Source organism: Gavia stellata, chromosome Z, assembly GCF_030936135.1.
Source record: "Gavia stellata isolate bGavSte3 chromosome Z, bGavSte3.hap2, whole genome shotgun sequence".
NCBI lineage: Eukaryota > Metazoa > Chordata > Aves > Gaviiformes > Gaviidae > Gavia > Gavia stellata.
The window spans coordinates 37,386,874-37,409,063 of NC_082637.1; the positions used below are offsets into that span (position 1 = coordinate 37,386,874).

The following is a 22,190-nucleotide window of genomic DNA, read 5'->3' on the forward strand; positions in this document are numbered from 1 at the left end:
GATATGGATGGAGATCTTTGCAACACACAGACAAAAATAATTACTTCTGAGGGATTTTAAAAGTAAACAGACAGTATTGAGTTTCCTTTGCTCAGAGTAAAAGGACTGAGGAGCCGAAGAGTTATCAAGGTCAGGGATAATGTGACAATTGACAAGTTTCTAAATAAAATTATACAGTTCCAAGGAACTGAAACACATAGCTGAAGTTTTGTTAGCCATATAAAGAAAAAGACCGCGAAAGAAAGTAGTGGGCCTGCTGTTCAGTAGAGCTGCAACTTATATGTAGTATCATCTAGACATCAGCCCAAGATTATGGAACAGCACTCTCTGCTTTCATTATGGATAATGCAGTTGCTGGGGGCAAAGGCAATATGCCTACTGGGACTGAAGAAAGTGGCAGACAACTACTGTTCCAATCCTAGAAACAGTAAGTTAGATAAAAAGGAAAAAAATGAGCAAACGAGTAACGTGCATGCACACCAACCTGCCGTAATTTTGGTTCTGTAAACCATAATTTCTATGACAATTCCTTATCAATGTAACCGATAGTACTTAAATGAACATAATTATTTAAAAATCAGCACATTAATGAAGGACATTATTTTACCTTCAATTATATGTTTCTAACTTTTTTCTACTAACCTGAATGCTGATAAGGATGGGTAGATTCAGAATTTCAATTGTTAAGTGAGTCAGGGGCTGCATATTTACCTGAACCTTTGTGTGAAGTTAACAGTGAAATACATAGCTTTTTATTACTTTGGTTACTAGAATATAACAGAAACAAATAACAGCACTTCTGTAAGCAGCACTGCACCATATATAATCCTACATAAGTATATAATCTGTGCAAAGGGAATTTTCACCCAAATAAACTTTAAAACCGTATTCGTACAGAAGTATTATTCAATAGGAAAAGAAATCCATTAAAGTGATGCAAAGAAAAAGCAAATCATGTTCTCTCAATAACTGGACCAGATAGGATGCCAGTTATTGATTTAGTCTGGGATACTGGAATACTAAATCTTCTGCTGCATCCAGGCACAGTATATCTTTTGGAACTCTCATGTTGATTTATTTTTTATATTCAAAAAATAAAAATCCTATTTAAGGACAGAGACCCATCTTCATGTAGCCACGTTTTGTTTAGCTACTGGGAGAAATTACTGTCTTTTGCTGAAATTTCCTTGCATAAGTATTGTGGTTTAGATTTAATATTTTTTTCCATTGGTGTCCTCCAGGCACTGACGCATTGTTATTTTGTGCCTCTCCAGCGTGACTTGATGACTTGTCCAAATGTAGGTCTTCTAATTTCTCCTACTATTTCAGAGATTATTTCCTACGTGTATTTACTATCTTGTAAAATATTTCCAAATAGAAAGGTCAAGCCTCTCAGTACACAATGGTGGGATAGGGAAAAAGGACAATGACTGAGAATGTTTGCTTGCTGAAGTCAGTAAGGTGAGCACAAGCACGACCTTGGTCCCACAAACATTTCATCTATTATATAAATCAATATAATAGCTATTTCCCCTACGATGAATGTTGTAAGAATAATAGAATGGTTTTTTGTGAAGCATGAGGTCAGAACCACCCCCTAATAAATACTGTGCAATTGGGTAAGTACTTGTAGTGGGCTGAATGACCCTCATGTGTTAGGTTACATTTCCTCTGTCTATTCTGAAACCAAGAGGTTTCAGGATGAAGTGGGTCTCCTTGACTGGGCAGACATGTCTTATTAGCATCAACAAAAATGTTCAAAGTGGTGCCTGAGCAAGGTATAGCTGAGGCATTAGCACCAAGCTTCCCAAATTTGCCTTAAAAAATCAAGGTATTTGGCAGGAATGTTGCAATGTACCGCAAAATACAAGATAATAATCCTGTTACCTCTATATATGATAGATTCTTCAGCTACGCCAGATGAGTATTCCCCATTTATAGCTGACAAAAACAGAATTATGCACATAGATAATAAGAATTCATAGAGCCAAAGTTATATCCTTTAGTATTCCTGGAGGGTATACAACTATTATCATCTAGCCCATAAAGCTACATTTTAAGAAGTTACTGTCTTCTGTTGCTTCTGTTGCTCCTTGTCTAAAAGCTTCTATGTAAGATTTGTCTATCTGCAGGGGGCTAGAGATGACTAAGACGATATTTTAAACTGCTGCTGCTAGATGATTCAGAAGCTGTTTGTCAAAGCACTAACATTTAAATTAATTTGGTTCATTGGAACCTTGGATTCTCAGAAATGACACCTCAGTGAAGATAAAGACTGAACACTGCAAAGGATTTTCTCAATCATTAAATACTGCCAGAAAGCACGTGCAGAGGATCAGAGCAACTCAGGGATCAGATCATTTTGGTGATATTGCTAAAACAGAATTCATGGTCAGGAGCCACATAGTCAGGATGCAGGATCGGTCAGAGGAGACAGATGACAACCTGACACTCACTAGGAACACAAAGCCTTACCTGAGAATAATGAAAATGCAGAATTAGCTTGCAAGATGAGACTACACATATTCTTCTATTTGTAGCTATACCTCATTCCCTGAGTAAAGTGAAGGCAAATCAACGCATGATCTCATGTAATTGATCTCTCAACAACATATTTCCTTTATATTTTTCACAGCTTCAATATATCATATTGTAGTATGAGTTCAGACAATTAAAGCAGTGAAAAATATTAGTATCAGTTTTTTACTATTTGTTTCTAGTCTTCATTGGCATATTTCTACCATTGTTTGGGTAGTGAAACCAAATCAGTCTTTTTTTGCTGCTGTTTACAAGAGATATCTAGTGTTACCTATACTAAGTATCCAAAAACAACAGGTCAGAATGGAAATAAAATAGTGATTTCTAATAGCTATTTTTATTTGATTTTCAGTTTTTGAGTTCTTAGATCACATTTGGGTCATACTTCTATACTGCTGTGAGGGATAGAAGTGCTAAAAGCAGCAGAAGAAATGACCTAGAAATTCTTATGTAATCAAAGGACTTCAGAAGGTATCTTAAGGAAAACAACAATAACAGGGAGCTTGTAATAAAATTTTGAGAGCTGGCAATAATTAAATTTCATTTTCTGAAAAAAAAAGAAAAAGGAATGTAATAATTCTTGGCAAACCACTCTAATAGAATGATATTTATTTACTTTTATACTAGAAATAAAAATAAACTGTAAAAATAGTTCTATCCCTATGTTGTTTTGTGAGTATGAAACTGCATATGGTCTGACAACTGTCTGTCCAATCCACAAATGAGTAAGTATGAAAAGCTCTCTTCTGAACCCTCGCTGTCTGACTTCAGAACTTAATTAACTTCTTCTACATATTAAATTAATTCTTATCTTGTGCACAATAGGATACAAGTGCTGAGGAAATTAACAGAAACAGTCAAACATATTTATGGAAATTCAGTATAAAAAAAATTTTCATTTCTGTGAGAATACCTTTTGTTTCTGAATTTATTCCAGATAATTTTACTTGCAGTCTTCATTATACTTATAATACTTTTGTTTATTGGAAAATACAGAATTTTATGTAGTATTCATTCTTAAATATTTTCTATCTCTAAAGGAAGCAATTCTGTTGAGTAAAAAGTGTGTCTAAAAACTTAAATCAACAGACACAGAGTCTCACTTTGTTACTCTAAACTCAACCACAGTAGGAAAGGAAAGTTCAAAGTTACAGCTTTGCATGGCTGCCAAAATACACGAGCCCTATCTCACTGGACTGAGTCAGTTGAGTCCCACTGTGATGATGGAGTGCAGGCTGCAAGAAGAGTTCATGTTGGGCTGGCTCTGCAGTACCACCCTAGAATGCAATGTGCAGTATCTGTTTTGTATTCCCTCGGGCTGGGAATTTATAGCAAACACTGCTTTTGGGAACAGTGTTAGCAACTGAATTACTACAGCACAAAGTGGCCTCCCAGTAACTCTCAGCTACTGCCACAGTGTGCACAGAAAATAAAAATAGAATCTTGCTTGTTCATCTGAAGTAGTTTCTGAACTGTCAATTTATGCAATTGTAAATAACTGTAACTTAAATCTGATGGTCAACCGAAACAAATACAAAGACATTTAGCTTAGGAGTTCAAGTAAAAAAATACAGCAAGATAACTGAGGCAAAAGGGATATTATACTGAGATGTCAAAACCCCCTTATATCTTAGAGTGGGAGCAAATATCATTTCTTCTTAAAAAGCTAGTGCCTGTAAAATAATACATAACAGTAATATAAGTAGATCCGAGAAAACCAGAGAAAGTATTTTAATTGCTGCAGATGTTTTTTGACTAAACTGCCAGTGCTTATATTTTGTTCCAATTTGTTTGTTTTCCTAAGGTCTTTTTTTTTTGAAAGACAGTATGAATTGTTAAACAAAGACCTGAAAATCATATGCCTTGGCTCTGTCCTGAGCAAAAATATTGTTGGGTTCTGATTTATGCCCTATTTAATAAATGTAGCTTTCTCAAGGCTGCTGCTGTGCACTCTGCTGTGACTTAACCTGACTACACCTTAACCTCTCCACCATGTGAAAGGAGGTAAGCTGTAGTTAGATAAATTTTGCAGCTTGGCTGAGACATTCGCATTAAGACTTCTGTTCAAAATGCTCTTACTATTTCTGAATGATAGAAGCTCAAAATGTAGCATTTTTTTTTAAATTAAAGCTGAAATTCTTATTTAATTAATTCCAGTACTTATTCTTTTAATCTGTCCGCACTCAGAAAATTAATATGTTCCAGTGCATTGCTCACCAGTGTGCAACACTAAACCAGACAAACAGTTGCAAAACTGATTTCTAATATTCAAAATAGGTAGACTGTGAGGTGCTTGCATATGTTTGTGGCTCTTGCGCTGTATGCACGTGCATGAATGCAATGGGCTGGTAAGAGTGAGGATGTGTGGGTGTATGTTCTCAGCTGCCATCCCTAGGGTGAAGGAGAGTCTCATCTGTGTCCTCTGCATACTCTACAAAGTTTGGGTGGTCGTGGACTGTGTTGCCCCTTCCAGCAACCACTCCTTGGGTTAAGAAGGGTATCATGTCTTACTCATTGAGCCTGGGTGGCCATGTACTCTTCACACCCTCTTTCAGGGTGATGGAACGCAGCTCTTCATTTTCCATGCAACCCTTCTGTAACCAGGTGACTCTCCCAGTAAGTCTATGACACAGACTACACACCACATGCAAGGTCAAAGCTCAGCTCCTTCCTGGGGTTTAATTTCACTAAGAAACAAATTAACAATGAAGCAATCAACTCCCAAGACTCACTAAACCCATCTCATCTTACCGCAACACAAACCCAATCTCCCTCTGCTGGGACAGCCAAACTCTGAAATCTGCTTCCTCCTCTTAATTACCTCCAGCTGTTGGTCCCTCCCTCTAGGCTTCATGCTGCTGGCAGGTGCTATGGGGTGTGGCAAACTTTATCCCCACATCCAGGACACTGTTAACTACCTCCTGCCTCCGTGCTTGGTTCCGCTGACATGCCCTAATTTATATTAATGGTCTGTGTTTTTCATTGCCTTGAAGGGCGCAGTGCCATGGTCTGTGACCTTATTTAAAAGACAATTAAAAATGGCAGCCTTCCTGGTTGCAAAGGTAAGTGGAAGAGTGAATCCAAGGCAATGCTAGAGAGACCTCAGGCAATATGATGTAGCAACCCTGGGGGATGTAACCTGTTTATCTCATTGATGTTCACATACCCAGCCTATACACAGGGCGTAGTGTGTAGTAAAGAAGTATGCAGCAAGCCAAAGCAAACTTCCCCACGAAGCCATATCCCAGTCATTTTGATAAATTTGAGGAGGCTATTTGTTTCTAGCTCTTGCCTTTTCAGGGGTAGATCAGACCTCTGCTACCTTCTTCTCTGCTGAGATGAAGATGACTTTTTTTTTTCAATGAGTGAAAACGGAGTCATGCTAGCAGCAGAACTCCAAGTCCCTGTGTCAGTGAATCTAGGCTCCCATGCTGACCTTCTCCACCTCTGATTTTTTAACTGTGCAAACTCAGTTGAATACATTATAATGGTAGGAATGAGGTCCGAAGTAGTATCTTTTATGAGATGCAGTTGGAAACAAACGGGTAGTTTTGGTCAAATAATTTTTTCACCAATTTGTTCCATCTAAATGGTTTGCCTGTTCTCTCAGTTATGACAGATGGTCTAATACCAGATATTACTTCTCCCTACAGACCTTGCCACTTTTATATCCCAAAACTATTCTTGCTACAACTATAATCATGTTATTATTCACAGCTGTCACAAAAGTGAAAGGAATGTCCCCTGCAGCCCTGAATGCATAGATAAGCTGGCTTATAGCTAGTCAGTTAAAAAAAAAAAACCCGAAACCAAACCCGCATCAAAAAACAACAGAAACCTTGACTGGAAGTGAGTATGTTATGAATTCATTGTCTAAACAAGATCTAACATATTTCCAGGGTTATAATATGTTCCTGAGAAACATATAAATTACTAAAATACTGAGAACATTGCCAAAAACTGCTAGAAATATTTTCAGCAATTTTGGCTTCTTTTCCTTACTATAGCTGAAAAGCATCTTCCAGAAAGTACCTGTTTGATGATGCTGTTTCCTACCAAACTACTGGTGATAAGCAAGAACTGTCAACATAAAAATCCTAGGAGATATGCAAATTCATTAGCAGAAAATGTTAACACTTTTAATTAAAATCAGAATAGTAATGACATCTTTTGTTTAAAAGAAAATGAGAATGCCCTATTATGTACTTCTGTTTCTTGACTTCTAATAATGCAGTATTAGGGGTTGCCACAATGGATGGAATAATGTTTTATTTCACATTTAGATAAGGTGAGGAAATAGACGAACAGAAAAAAGAAATTATGTGATCAGGAGTAACTGCAACATACCTGGAATAGGGACATGTTTCAAAGAAAGATGTGGAATTTCCCAACTGCAAAAAAACCCAAACAAAAACCATTTATGCTTCCTGCCACTGAGGCAACTTAGGGAGCACTTTTATTTGTGTAACTTTCACAGACACTTTAAGTGACAAAAGTCATAACAACTACATTTCAATTCTGTAATGTATTTCTAACTAACTTCTTAGAAGTGGAAAAGCCACAAAAAATTGCATGCTGACTCAATAGTTGTGTATTACGAAAATTTCTTGTGTTGACCCAATTCGAATTGAATGTTGTTTCATTTGAAAAAAGTGAAATCCAAAGGGAAATATTTAGACTTGGAAGAATTCTACCTAATAGTCTCATACATTTGATAGCTGTAAATGCAGTGTTCCAAAATACAAAGATTTGGGAGAAAGATGATGTACAAAATTCTCCAAGACAAGGCATGGCCTCCCAAGTCATCAAAATTTGCCAATTGCACATTTTAGGTTTTTTAAAGTATTGTAAGAATTATCATGAATGCTGTTTGGGTTAATAATTAGAAATTTTATATAGAGAGCCAACTTACGAAATGGCAGGAAAACAAATGTGAAGATGATTAAACTGTGTACAAAAATATTATGTCCATAAAATAAGTATTTGGTTATGGGAAAGTGTGGCTTGTGTGCTTATTGTGGTAACACGTTGTGTCTACACTAATAGCAAATGCACTGATTTCTCTTTTAAGTTGTAAAGTTATGGGGATTGTGGCCTTTTGTCTTGTGTTGTGTCAAGCTGTGAACCTAGACTCTGCAATGCTTGAATCTTTTCGGCTAAACTTTGAATGACCTTGTACTTGGAAAATGTTTTTAAATCCCATTCAGTCATTATAGTTGTTTAGCAGTTAATCCAAGTATATTGTTTTTTTAAGTAAGGTTAGCTTTTTGTTGCCCACGTGTAATAGGGAACAAACGGTCAAGGGGACAGTGATAAAAATATTAGGAAACAGATGAAAAGTTAAAAGACGGTTATTAAACGATGGGGATGTGGAAAAAGTTAAGGCTACCTATTACACAGTGACTGGATAATTTAAGGGAAAAAAGAATTCAAAAGCCCACAGAGCAAAGAAAAAGCTAAAAATGTAAACATTTTAGAATTATGACAGGATTGTCATTGTGGCTAAATGAACATGTAGTAACACACAGATAAATAATTGAAAGTGTAAGATCATGAATCTGAGATGATACAAGGAGCAATGAACAACAATAAAAATTATAAAGGATGTTCTAAGGAGACATGGTATTGATCAGGTAGTTGTTGAATCTCCTTACATCTCCATATAACTGGACAGAGAATACTCGGATGTGGTCTCTCACCTTTAAATTCACATTCGTTAACTGCACAGATAATAATTGCAGACATAATAAAAATACTTTTATATAAAATTATATACAAATAGCTATTTTGGACTTGAGTAGTCACTTTCTTCTTCTGAGAAGGGACTCTGGAGCTCAACATGGTGCAACAAACTTTCACAGGCAAAGCCATCACCAAGGATGCTGGAATCTTTTTGTCAGGGCCATAGGTGGAAGGATTGGACATTTTAACATATAATTCAAGTGATATGTAAACCTCGTTTGCTTCTCTGCATGGACGCATAGTGGTATATTCAGGGCAACTTTTCCAAAATCTGTGCAAAAGTGAAATGGAAGGGAAAAGAAAATGTGCTTCTGTATAAAAACATATACGGTATTTCTATAACAAGATACTGACATAGGTGAAATGTAATTCAATTGCTGCTTATTTCCAGGCTAAAAAATATCCTGACCTCATCTTTCAACATCTCTCTTCACGTGTTTGGGAACAATTCTAGTCTTTTTATAAGTATTTTGCTTCCCATGCAGGCTACAGGAAACATGCAAAGATTTGCTTTGGCAACACTGTTTAACCCTTTATTTCAAAACCAAGTAGTATTCATATCCTGATCTTAAATCCAGTACATTTACGTAGCAGCACCAGCTCAGATATTGCATGCACTGTAACAGTTAGATCTCCCACGCACTTCTTCGCTTTCAGGTGTAGGCTCTCAAATTCAACTCTGGAAATAAATCTGAATAATCTTCCTGTGTGAGAGAGTTTCGGTGCTTCTACATCCTAAAGCACTATCCACACCTACTCTAAAACCAGGTTTCTGATTCTCATCCTGCAAATGTTAGTATCTGATTTTAAAAAAAAAAAAAAGGTCCAAAAAGGCATGCTAAATCTTACTGAACTAAAATATGCTGGAGCCTCAGCACCCCACAGAACACCGAGAAACATTTCCACAGTTCATATGAAAATCTCTAGTATCACAGCAGAGATGTGTTCCTGCGGCTCACAAGGGCAGAAATCCGCTGGATGCCCAGGCATTTGCAAAATCCTGCGCTCAGCACCTTGGCTAGACAACAGCTGTGCCTATATCTTGAGGAAAAAATAAGGCTGAAATGCCACCCTCGGCAGGTGCTCCCACAGCCTGCCCTTCCAAGATGCTCGGCCCTGCAAGTGAAGAGTATAGTGCTTCTACACACCCTACACCGAGACCGAGCACCCAGTCGGCCCTGGGTGCGGCACAAGGACGAGCCTCTAACGGCTGCCAGAACCAACGGCTCCCCATGCTCCCGCCGTGGCTCGCGCGGGAAGCAGCCGGCGCCTATTCGCTCGGCGCATGCGCGGCCCTGCCGCTCGGGCGGGCAAATTCAAACCTGCCTCTCGCCCCTTCTCTTTGTCGGGGTAGCAGTTGCGCTGACGTCATTGCACCGCGTCCTTCTTCTCTGCGGTTTCCGGCGCTCGCCTGCGTGGTAAGTGCAGCTAAGAGGGGGAAAGTTTTCATTTGTGTGGTTCACAGCACCGTTTCTCTCCCCCTTCCCTCAGGAGTGGGCGGGCAAGGGCTTTCCGCACCGTCTCCGCCAGGAGCGGACCCTCTTCTCTCCTCGCCGCCGCTGCGGAGGGAGCGAGAGGCTGTCACCACGACGCTGGCGATGGCTTCGGGACGCGCGGAGGCGGCGGCACCGCGGGTGGCAGAGCTGGAGGAAGACCTGCGGAGTCTGGCGGAGGAGCTGAGCCGCTGCCAGGTACCTGAGAGCTGGGCCGTCCCCTCCGGGCGCGGTGCCGAGGGGCAGCCCGGAGCGGCGCGGCTGGGGTCGGGCGGGCACGTCCCGTCCTCCGGGAGGCCTCTCCTACCCACAGCTTGGAAGCGCCGCGTCCCCCGTGGGACCGCCGGTTCGCGTCCCGGTTCCGGCGGACCCGGAAGACAAGGGGGAGAGCACGGCCCCGGGCGCCCGGCCCGTGTGGGTAGGAGGGCCGCGTGGCCGCTGCGGCGGTCCCGGGGCGGGGGGATTCGCCTCAGCAGCCACCATAGCTTTGGCGGGCGCCCCACGGTGCCGAGAGGGGTGCGGCGCCCACCTGTTGCGCCGCGGCGGTGGTCCCCGAGTCGGGCATGGCGCCCTGCGGCCGCTGTGGAAGCGGGATCCCCGTGCGCGCCGGTGAATTAATCGGCCCCAGGCTCTTACTCTGGCCTAAAAGCAAGCACTTGGCCTGAAAGCTTTTCCTTTCTTGTCCCCACCCCCTTTACACCCCCAACCCCCCCCCCCCCCCCCCCCCCCCGAAGCCACCATGTATTTGCTTGTTGTGTAATGGGAGGAGTACGGAGGTGCTGCCTTGTACATCTCCTGGAAAAATGAACAAATGGAGAGTTTTATAGAAACGTGGGTCTTGAAGGAACCTTTAGACGTCATTTAATCGCTGCCCTTATCTTGCAGCAGGATCAAGTATACCCAGGTATGCTCTTGAGAGGGAGGGCTTTATGAATAATTATGGTTGTGCTTACAGAAGTTCCCCCAGACTATCTCCCTGTGACCTCCCTTCACAGGTACACTTTCCTCATTTTTTCAGTTGGTCTTTCATTGCTTATGTTTAGGTGCATTTTATGAAAATAACAAAATGTTGGTAATACAAGGTCATGTCATAGAAATCTATGCTAATTCTCTGCCAAACAAGCAGATTACACCTAAAAGATATGGCAGAGAGGAAGGTGACATCTAATGCTCTGGTTGCTTTCTCACTTGCTTCCTCATAGCCAAAACAGTATTTTCTTGTGGGACATGGTCTGATTAAATCCACGAAGTCCTGGGCTGACATAGTCATAGCTGTGAAAAGAAAATAGCATCTGGGTTAGCGTTAGTAGCAGTTTGTTGCTTCAAGTGGCATTGGTACACCTGGCAGCTGGCATTGGATTTCTGCTGTGGGTGGAATCCAGACTTCTTGCAAACACTTGTTGCATAGGAGAACTGTGGGGAAACGGAGCTGTCAATAAAAATCCTGTTTAAAATACTGAACGCTGAATGGTTTGGGGATCTCTTAAATGTCTTCTGGGAGAAGTTTAGAAAACTTTTATAATGATAATTTAGTTTCCTCTTTTCGGTATGCAGATGGGCAGTATCAGGCCAAATTTGGTGGAGGCAGAAGAAAGGCCCTGTGGTCTGCTCATTTGCTAGTTGAACATAAATTATATATTACTGAAACTTAGTAGCATAAAATATTTTTGGAGAGCACTATAAATAATAGAAACTTTGAAGTAAACAGTACAAATTTGAATTTCTAATCACATTGATAATGTAACTTGATGTACACAAATTGTAGTTAAGTATCTGATTTCCCCTTTAGATTCATGCGATTACATGTGCATTTCTCCTTGTTCCTTGATGAACCCATTCCGATAATTTTGAAGTCAGCAACCAGAAAATATTTTAAAATGTATTTAATACATGCATATTATCTTGCCATTCTTGTATCTTTGTCTTGTATCAGAGCAGATAGTTTTCTGGGCAGGAAGCAAGCAAAAAAGAATGTGAAAGTAGTTGCTATATTTGAAAACAGAACCCAGTCGGTGTTTTGCGGTAGTCTCTCCAGCTCTAGGTAGAATCCAATACATACCATCCTTCTAACAACACGGGATGCATGTTTAAATAAAAAGGAAAGTGAAGCAGTAATCTATAAGCAGAGATTCTTCACTGAAAGCATGGCAGTATGGACATCTATGCACTTTACCATTTTAGTGATCCATCAATAAATGTAGAGAGACATGTTTAAGCATGTGTATGTTACATAAAAAAAGGGGAAAACAGATTTTAATAAGTAAAAGAGGGGATAACCTGGTCAATTACACAGCTTTTCCAAAGCAGGATTTATCTAAAACAATTAATGTTTTTTGAAGTTTTGTGAAGTTAATCTGAATTTGGATGGGAACTAAAGTAGGCTTCAATAAGACTCTTCAGCTGGTTTAAAAGTCAGTTGATAAAATTATTCAGTGATGGTTAATCCATTTTAAGCTTATATTTCATATGAACACTTTGTGTAAAGACAAGCCATTTGAAAACATAAATATATATGGGTAGTGTTAATGTTACACTTTCTAATTTCTTCACAGTTGAAATACATAGTTTTTACTGGCCAACTAATTCCTTTAGTGGGATTATATTTCATCTGCTGGGATTGCCTTAGTTCCATTTGGATATAAGATCTTCTTTGGTTTTTGTCTTAAGTCATCACCTAACATCTGTAGGTCTTGTTAATCAGAATCGTGAAACTGTTTAAGTTGGAAGGGACCACTTGAGAGCATCTATTCCACCCCACTCTAGAGCAGGTTGCCCAGGGAGGTGTCCACTCAGGTTTTGAGTATTTCCATGGCTGGAGACTCTGCAACCCCTCAGGCAACCTATGCCAGTGTGTGAAGACCCTCACCAGTGTTTCAGCTTCTATTAAGACTTTCCTTGTCTTATGTTCTATTCTGTTGAGTAGAATTATCTCTCTTGGAGACTACCTTAGCAGGCATTTTGGATAGAAATGTTATGTAAATGTCTTTTAAAAAGACATGAGTGAGAGGGTGTTAGCTTTTAATCCAGCAACTGGATAAAATTGGCTTAGGGTTGTTTTTTTCTTCTTAGTGTTACATTCACAGACACATAAACCGCACTTCCAAAACAGACTTGAAAACTGAAATCTAGTTTAATAGTTTAACAGTGTACCAGAACTGAAGGATTAGCCTTAAGTATTTGTTTAGGTATTAGCCTTTTCAGTATTTTTTTTCCAAAGGAAAAAAAAAACATTTACCAAATAAATGAGGCTGAAAGCTTTAATTGGTTCTGGGTAACAATAAACAAGGTTAGAGAAAGAGAGATGTATATATCCAACAATTATCTAGCATCTGAATAAAATATGCTAAGTTTCTTTTCTACTTCTCCACACCTCCTTGGACTAGTATATTCACTGTCATATAAACTGCACTTCCAAAACAAAGTCTCTTCACTGGGAACTGGAGTCCATTGATGATACAGAGTCCATTGGCTAAATATATAGAAGCCATCTCTGGCTGGTGAAGCTCCTGAGTCTTAGTGGAAGTATTGTGCATGCTAGCTTTGCTCTAACCTCAGGTATTCCAGGCATCTACTTTTGGCTGTTAGGTCTCTTTTCTGCAACAGGGTCCTGGAGTAGCTGACCCATTTTCTCGTCTGGGATGGTGCCCTTTATGTTCAAACCCAGGTTCTTTTTCTTCTTCACATTTCTTTTGTCTCTTAAGGTAACACTTCCTGCCAAGTAAAGGTGCCTACAGAGTCAAATACAATGTTTTGAAGATTCCCTTTTTTTTTTTTCTTCGTTCCTTTGTAAAGCTAAGATTCTGCTGGTAGGTCTTAACCTCGGCAGCTGAGGTTTGCAGTGTTTGGTATTTTCTTTAATACTCCTAAAAACATTGTGGAGCTTGAATCACAATAAGCGAGATCTTGGAGGAGGGCCTGTTAAAAGCACAACAGTTTTATTGCAGTCACTCTGCAAAAACTGATGTTGTCTTGTAATTGGTGGTGGTGGAACCTGCAAAAATGAGAAAGCCAAATTAAGAAAATAGTCCAAAACTCCCAAATTGTCTACTGAGGAGACTTGTATAAAGCTGAGAAAGTAAAAAATAAATCTAAAGCAAGTTTGCCTCTGTATTATGCTGTTTTGGGAAAATTATTGTTGTGTCTGCAGCAGAGCATTGTAAAATTATTTTGATAATCACTTAATAAACACCTTTTAATTTCAGTGCTCCTCTTCTCCTAATTTTGCTTGAGAATTACTTGAGTAATTTTCCTGAAAACAACTGCAAAGGAAACATGGATTTTTTTTTTTCTATTTTTTCTTTCCTTTGGGACCTTGTTGTTCCATTTCTGTGACTGGCTCGACATTGTTGGGGGCAGTGGAAAGGCAAAAGTCCAACAGTAAGTTATGACACATCTGGTCTCTGTTACTTAAAGATCTTTAAGTACTGCATTCTGTTTTAGGGTTTTAGGCTTTTGCCTACCACCTTAATACCTCAAGACCCTTCCACAGAAAGTCTTCAACACCTATGTTCTTATTACTCCCCAGAGTTTTTGGCTCGGCTTGGTGTTTGAAAGATCTGGCATGTGTTTTACCCTTGCGTCGTTTTCTCCTGTGATTCTGTATTTTTTTGGGGGAAGATAGAAGTGTTGTTTTTGCAAGCATAGTTGCTCCTGGTAAAGGAAATCAGGGTGGTTTGTTTGTTTATATTTTTCTTGTAAAGGGAATGATTTGCTGTATTTCTGGAAGCTCATTCTGTGAGTGGAGTTTCTGGGCCAAGAGTATTTTTCTTTAGCTTTCACGTGCTTTCTCTTTAATCTTGTGTATTTCTTTAAACCTTCTTTTTTCATATTTTCCAGCCTAGGATCTCTTTCTTTCTTTGCTGAAAGTGCTGTTTTGGGTTCAAACAAGTGTCTTAACAGTTTACCTGTTATTAGTTTAAAAAAAACCCAACAATCTTCACATTATTCATTGCAGCTTTGATTTCAAAGGTAACATGGCATCTCCTGCTGCTAAAATAAGGTAGTATTTTCCTAACTGAGGAATTTCTTTCTAACATGGTTCTGCAAAAACTAAGAGTACCCTGTCTTTTTTTCTGCAGTTATGTATACTGTTTTTAGGGAGCTTTTGTTAGTGTTACCTTCTCTAGCTCATGTGCTTTTCCTGCCAATGATGGTTACAATGCCTACTCCTTTGCTATGTTAGGAGTTTGTAGGTGTATATAGCTGCGACTAAGTAGCAGGTCTCTCAATACCACCATTGTGTGGTACTCTGCACCGTTTATACCCCTGACTCAGAAGGTACAGTCTGTCACCTGCCAGTGATCTGCAGACCATAATGTTTAGTCAAAGAAACCATACTGCTGCTTATGGTTTTCAGTTTACAAATGCAGTTTATACATTAAAAAACAGAAAAATCTTCATTAGTGAAAAAGTTAGGAATTGATCAGTAATCTGTCTGTAAGTGTTCTGCTGCAGCAGATTTGCCAGCAGAATTTCCACAGTTTCTGTCAAAAGGGCATAAATACAAATGGAGAAGAAAGAGATCTTCCTGTAGTTGCTGTTGCTTCTCTTCATTGTCAGGCTTTGGAGGGAAGTCTGTGAGAATGGACTCTGTGTATCTCTAAGTGGTTTTGGGTAGAAAAGGAAGAAGGAAGGTGGGCTGTCACTTTGTGGAAAGTGGAGTGTCAGGGGCTTCAGCTGCTTCTGGCTTTGTTTCATGTTTTATGTTTCTTGCTTACTGAAAAAAGCTGGACATAGACCTGTTCTGGTCTTCATGTCTTATTTTATACTGTGTTTGCAGGAAAAAAACCAGTACTTTGTAGACAGTTGGACTGTCTTGTTTTGATCACTTTGTGGGTCAGGGAGGGATGTAAAATACTCTATTTAGTATCACTAGCATTGATAACAGAAAGGATTGCTATAACAAACTCTTCTTATGAAAAATATTTCATTAGCTGGAAAAACAGATGTATTCTTTCATTCTAGACCAATTTAAAATCCAGGACACCCATTGATAATCTAATGTAGCTATCATAACATTGATTTATAAGTAGTTTTAAACACGTTCCACTGTATTTACAAGTAAATGTGAAAAATAAAACAAAACATTGCATTGTTTCATGATGTATGAATAGCTATTTGAGATGCACGTTGACTGTGCATGTTAGAAATGTTTTAAAGTCAATAGCTGAGAACTGAAACTACTATTAAATTTAAAAAGCCATAGTTCTTCCTTTATGTCAACTTGGTTCTTATTCTTCTGACTTTGACCAAAATTTAAATGGTTGTGAACCATCAGTTTGAGAGTTTGAGTGTGTTAGTATTTCTTCTGGATGAATTGTTGATATCCATACTGTACTCTCAAAATGGGGCAAAGTGTTTAATGCTCCCATTCATTAAATACTAATTTATTTTATTAGTGATTAAGCCAAGACCACATATTTATTGGTGCCAAGGGATGCCAGCTGTTTAGTGCTTTGGGTGTTTTTTTGTTATTTTACTCTTACATTTTGCCGTAAGGAGTCTAAATCACATGAGCCTGATTAGTACAGGTGTTCTTAATAAAGACCTTATTCTTCATGTATTATAGACAGAATTAGTGTTGTTAAATAGCTAAGTTTGTTTAATTTCTTTTGCTTTTTGTACTTATGACAAATTATAGCTAACTAGAATGAATTTTTGCATAACTGGTCTTTCCTTCTGAAAAATACTTGTTTGGAATATTTGAGTAAAACTGAAGATGAACTGAGAGTGAGATTTAAATAAAAAACCCTGTATTTTTGCACTTAAGGTAGTTACCTATTCACAGTATATCTGCATGTGAATATTTGAAATTGCCCCCAGCATGTGAGTGGGAATCTAAAATTTAGTACAGAGATCATAAAATCATAGAACGGTTTGGATTGGAAGGGACCTTTAACGATCACCTAGTCCACCCCCCCTGCCATGTGCATGGATGTCTTTCAGTAGATCATGTTGCTCAAAGCCCCATCCAACCTGACTTTGAACACTTCCAATGATGGGGCATCCATGAACCTGTTCCAGTCCCCCTCCATCCTCGTTGTAGAAAAGTCTACCCTCTTTCAGTTTAAAATTGTTGCCCCTTCGCCTGTCACTGCAGGCGTTGGTAAAGAGCCTCTCTGTCTGTCTTATAAGCCCCCTTTAGGTATTGAAAGGCTACAATAAGATCTCTCCGGAGCCTTCTCTTCTCTGCGCTGAACAACCCCAACTTTCTCAGCCTTTCTTTGCAGGAGGGGTGTTCCAGCCCTCTGATCATTTTCATGGCCCTACTATGGACGTGTGCTAACAGGGCCATTTCAGGTGCTGGGGTCCTCAGAGCTGGATGCAGTACTCCAGGTAGGGTCTCATTAGAGCAGAGTAGAGAGGGAGAATCATCTCCCTTGACCTGCTGGCCATGTTTCTCTTGGTGCAGCCCAGGATACCATTGGTTTTCTGGGCTGCAAGCGCAGTTGCCAGCTCGTATCCAGTTTTTCATCCACCAATATACCCAAGTCCATCTCCGCAGGGCTCCTCTCAATCAATTCATCCCACAGTTTGCATTGATATTGGGGATTGCACCAACCCAGGTGCAGGACCTTGCACTTAGCCTTGTTGAACTTCATGAGGTTTGCATGGGCCTGCTCCTCAAGCCTGTCAGTGTCCCTCTGCATGGCATCCCTTCCCACTGTTGTAGAAACCGCACCACTTAGCTTAGTGTCATCTCTAAATTTGCCGAGGGTACATTCACTCAGTCCCACTGTGTCATTTATGAAGGTATTAAACAGTATTGGTCCCAGTATGCACTCTGGCGGGACACCAGTTGTTACTAGTTTCCATTTGGACATGGAGCTGTAAACTGTAACTTTGTGGACGAGGCCATCCAGCCAATTCCTTATCCATCTAACAGTCCTTCCATCCAGCCAATTCCTTATCCATCTAACAGTCCTTCCATCAAACCTGTATCTCTCTAATGAAGTGGCAAGGATGTTGTGGGGGACTGTATCAAAGGCTTTACAGAAGTCTAGGTTGATGACATCCATAGCTCTTCACTTGTCCACTGATGCAGTTACTCCACTGTATAAGGCCATTAGATTAGTCAGGCACGATTTGCCCTTGATGAAGCTATGTTGTCTGTCTCTAATCACCTCCTTGTCATCCATATGCCTTGATGTAGCTTTCAGGAGGATCTGTTCCATGATTTTACTGGGCACTGCGGTGACTCTGACAGGTCAGTAGTTCCCAGGGCCTCCTTTTTACCCTTTTTAAAAAAGGGTGCGATATTCCCTTTCCTCCAGTCACTGGTGACTTTGCCTGACTGCCATGAGATAGGCATGAGTGAAAAGTTACCTTTTATGGGAACAACAAAACACTGCTGTTTATTAATAAAGGAAGTTGTTTCACATGCAGAGAAGTAGGCTCTTGTAAATTTTCCAACTTCATTGAGGATGCCTCTAGAACATGCTGAGATTTCTACGTTTACCGCGTAGTTACAGATTCAGCCCAGCGGACAATGGCTGTAGCAGGTCTGGTTTTCCTGTCAAACTGTATTTTGGTTCAGGAGAAGGTATGCTGCTGTTAGAGAATGACTTCAGATAATCTTGTTTTTTGTTGTTATGTTGTTAACTCTTACAGATATTTGTTGTGCACTCTTACAGATATTTCGGGTACTGTTTAGCTCATGACTTAAAAGATAGGCAAATAGTTTCCTATTTGTCTGCATCTTCACAGGATTTGAAAAGTACTACAAAGTCATTTCAGACAGAGTTGACGCGATGGACCCAAATTCTACTTGATTAGTCATGGTAATTCAGACTGAATATACCCAAATGTATGCATATGGTTATATTGTCTCTAAAATAAAACTACTTGTGCATGCCTGTATTCTCGAATGCATTGAAAAATCACAAATACATTATGACTGTATTAATCCAGAGCATTACATTTAAATAAAAACTAACTCTGAGGCCTATGCTGAAACTTTTAGATTATCCTGTGCTCTCAAATAAGTGATTGAAGTCTTAAAATAACTCTCAGATTGTAGCACTTCCGGAAAGCAGTTATGTGACTTAGGAAATTCATGTCCTATTCTGTACTGTGCATCTCCCATCCAAATTACTTTAATGACTATGGTTAGTTTTAAGTGAAGTAGTTTAAATATTTATAGCTCAAAACGAAAACTCACAGACGAGTTATCCTATCCTTGATCTATAAAGGGATTAAAGAAAACCCTTACCTCTGGAACAAACCCCTTTGCTTTATATTGTCCTTTCCTCTTTGAAAACAATTCTTACATCAACCCAAGTTTTAAGTTTTCAATGCTGAGTACTCAGAAAAAAGCAATTGTCAGTGTAATCGCTGTACCAGTGAATGAAGGCATGGAGAGCATACTGATTGTGCATTCACCAAAGAGCAGAGGAAGTAATTTACTTTTAGCTATTCAGTAAGGGTGGCATTGTGTGTCATTGGTCCATGTCTATCTGATAACTTCTCTCTAACATTTAGCGCATGTTTATTTCTGTCCTGTCCTCCTGTGGTGGTACTGATCTGACTTTTATGATGATAATTAATTTACTATGTCATGATGGGCCAGGAAATATCTTGTATTTCTTGTCCATTGATGCCATAATGAGTCAGTTATTTGTGTCAATTAAGAACATGTAATAAAATTATTCAGTTAAGTGTATTGCTGTCTTTTTGTCACACTGATGGACTAATCTGAGACTCTGTTCATGCAGTCGTGTAGTGGCAGCATCTTTTAGTTAGACCGCTACTACTGCATCAACATGGTAACATTATAATATTGTATTATTTTTATGGTGCCTGTTTGCTTTCAACAGAGTTCTGAGTAAGGATGCAATCTCTTGGTGGGGGTATGTGTGTATATTTACTTACACACAGTTTTTTTATATTCTATGTATATGTGTAAGTAAAGCAGTATCTTATTGTTTTCCATTTTTGATTCAACGGTATCTTTGTTGCTAAAACTACCAATAGAGACAAGGTAACAGGAAATTCTTTAAATAGAAAATTATGGCTGGAAGGTACGTTGAACTGTTCTTCAGGTATCGTAAAATTACATGTTGGTTGCATACCCCTTATACTGCAACATTAAGGAGTTGTGGGAGAAGAGGGGAAGATAAACTTGTTTGCTGATTGCATCTATTTTGAAACTGTCAATCTGGTCTGGTCGCATACAACCTTCTTACAAATCTCTATGTGGCAGTTAGATACAACAGTGCATACTGTATGTGAGTGACCTTTGTTAACTTGAAAATAATCTAATGTTACCTTTAGAGCCTGGTGCATATAAGGCACTAAGCTGTCTTGTGAGGTACTACTGATCAGTCTTATCTTCTAGTGACTTTTATGTTGTTGAAAAGGGTAGCATCTCAAAGATAGGTTCTGTGAAGTGTAAGAGTATTCTGTACTGTGACCACTCAGCAGGACTGCGTGGGTTGTAGAGAGAATACCTCTCATTTAGGAATATAATACGTGACTGGAAATCACAAAGAAACACTGGCTCAGCAGGATCAAGAGAGTCTGCACTGGCAGCATGCAACAGTGTAAGTTTAAGCATCTTGTGAGACATCAAGAAGCAAGTCTGTCACTTGCATGTGAAGTGTATATGTCAGTTGATTAAAGTCTTGAGCTCTTTAGTCAGAAGTATACTAGATGTTAGGGGAGTCCAAACCAATCCCTATTAACAATTTTCTTGCATATGTTTCAGTGCTTTTATCAGCCATGTTATTTCATGGCTGGTATTCTGTATAGTATTTTGCATTTCCATACAAATTTTTCCAGCCTGACAGTCACACATATTTCACTTTGTATTCAAATATTCACCTCATAATACAGAAAATTGTCAGTGTCTGATTATTATAGAGTTCTTACTAAAAATTAACAGTAAACCAATAGCTCCCTCTGTCCTCCCAACTGTTTCATTTTCCCTTTTGGGGGTATCTCCTGATGAAAAAACTAAAATGAGTTTGTGTCCTGTGCTTTTCTAGCAATCAGGGGGTGGCGGGGTGGAAAGGGAAGGAAGAAATTGTTTGTTTGCGTTTTGGTTTTTGGTTTTTTTCTGTTCTGGGGGTGTTTCCTTCCGGATATCAGAAGATGGTATCTTCCTAATTAGTGAAAGTAATTTGTAGTGCTATCAAAACGTAAGGTATGATATGAACACTGCTAATAGTTAACATGCTTTGCAATACATATAGTAAAACATCAAAGAGTACTGGTTTCAAACTGTAGGTAATTGTGATGCTTCATGTATGAATTTACACTAAAGGTTTTTTTCAGTTGTTCTCAACACGGTACATGATAGACACGTAAAAAAAAAATTAAAACTACCTGTAAATTTAATACCCAAACTGTCATGAATGTACAGTTCCTGTGAGAAAAAAAAAAAAGAGGGATACTGCTTATGTTTTTGGCACTCCTCTCGCTGCTAATTTAAAAGCTTTTCCTATAGCAATTCAGTATCTTTACTTTAAAAGAATGCTAGCTAATTCTCTGCTGATAAAGCAGTGTAAAAAAAAAATACTCAAAACTTTCTATGTTTAGGTCACTTTTAATTTTTCATTAGACAAAAAAGTGTATGCAATGTTTTACTACTTTTGATATCAAATGTCCAGAGTAGTATTTATGCTTGGATTCTCTTCCAAAAGGAAAGTAAATTGGTTTAATTTAAATAAGAATATTTGTCTTTCCTTGCTTATAAGCCAGAGGGATTCTGTGTTTCGTGAGTTACACTGATGTTTAATAAATTCATGACTTCACTTGCAAGCAAATACTTTTGTTGTAGCTGGTCATGACATATAACCTTTGTCAGTGGCTCATCTTATGTTTGTCCCTGCTTCTGAACTTGCTGCTGCTAAAAATCAGTAAGAAAAACCCAGTTTGCTTTGCAAAGAACATATTCAAGGCCTAAGGTACTCTTAATTTCTGTATGTCTTTCAGTATGATGATGAACTTCAATTACTTTTACTATAGGCTGAGGGAAAATACCTCTTTTCAGGGGGTACCCAGTGCATTCTGTTTTTTCTTGCATAATTCTTTAGTTCTGGTGTGCAAACTTGATCGCAGGATGAGCGTCTTTATCTCACATTAGATGTGTTGTGAATAATCTTAGTTTTAGTGAGTAATTTTCACTAACTTTCAAATGACATCTGTATACTGCCTTGTGTGTGTAAGTTCTCAGCTGTTCAAGGTACACACTTGCTGACCTCTTGAGCTGTTAATGTACACTTGAGTAGGTTGAATGTTCCTTGGGTACGCTGAAGATTGATACATCCCAGGCTTTGACAGCTGTGGTGTTTTTCTGTGCCAACTTCAGACAGTCTAAGCAGCCCTTTTTTGGAAGAAATTGTTTGGCTCCCAAGACCATTCAGGGAACAGCCTTACCATGTCCGTTGATTGTGCCAAGAGCTTAAAAATGCTGTT

General features: G+C 39.1%; 1 protein-coding gene across 1 annotated transcript in view; it reads left to right on the top strand.

Moving 5' to 3' along the window:
• Window positions 1-9,258: 9,258 nt before the first annotated feature.
• CNTLN (centlein) overlaps window positions 9,259-22,190 on the top strand; it is a 204,938-nt gene continuing 192,006 nt past the window's right edge. The window contains 2 exon segments of the mRNA XM_059834003.1: window positions 9,259-9,698; window positions 9,746-9,971. Of these exon segments, the coding sequence (XP_059689986.1) occupies window positions 9,259-9,698; window positions 9,746-9,971 (666 nt within the window).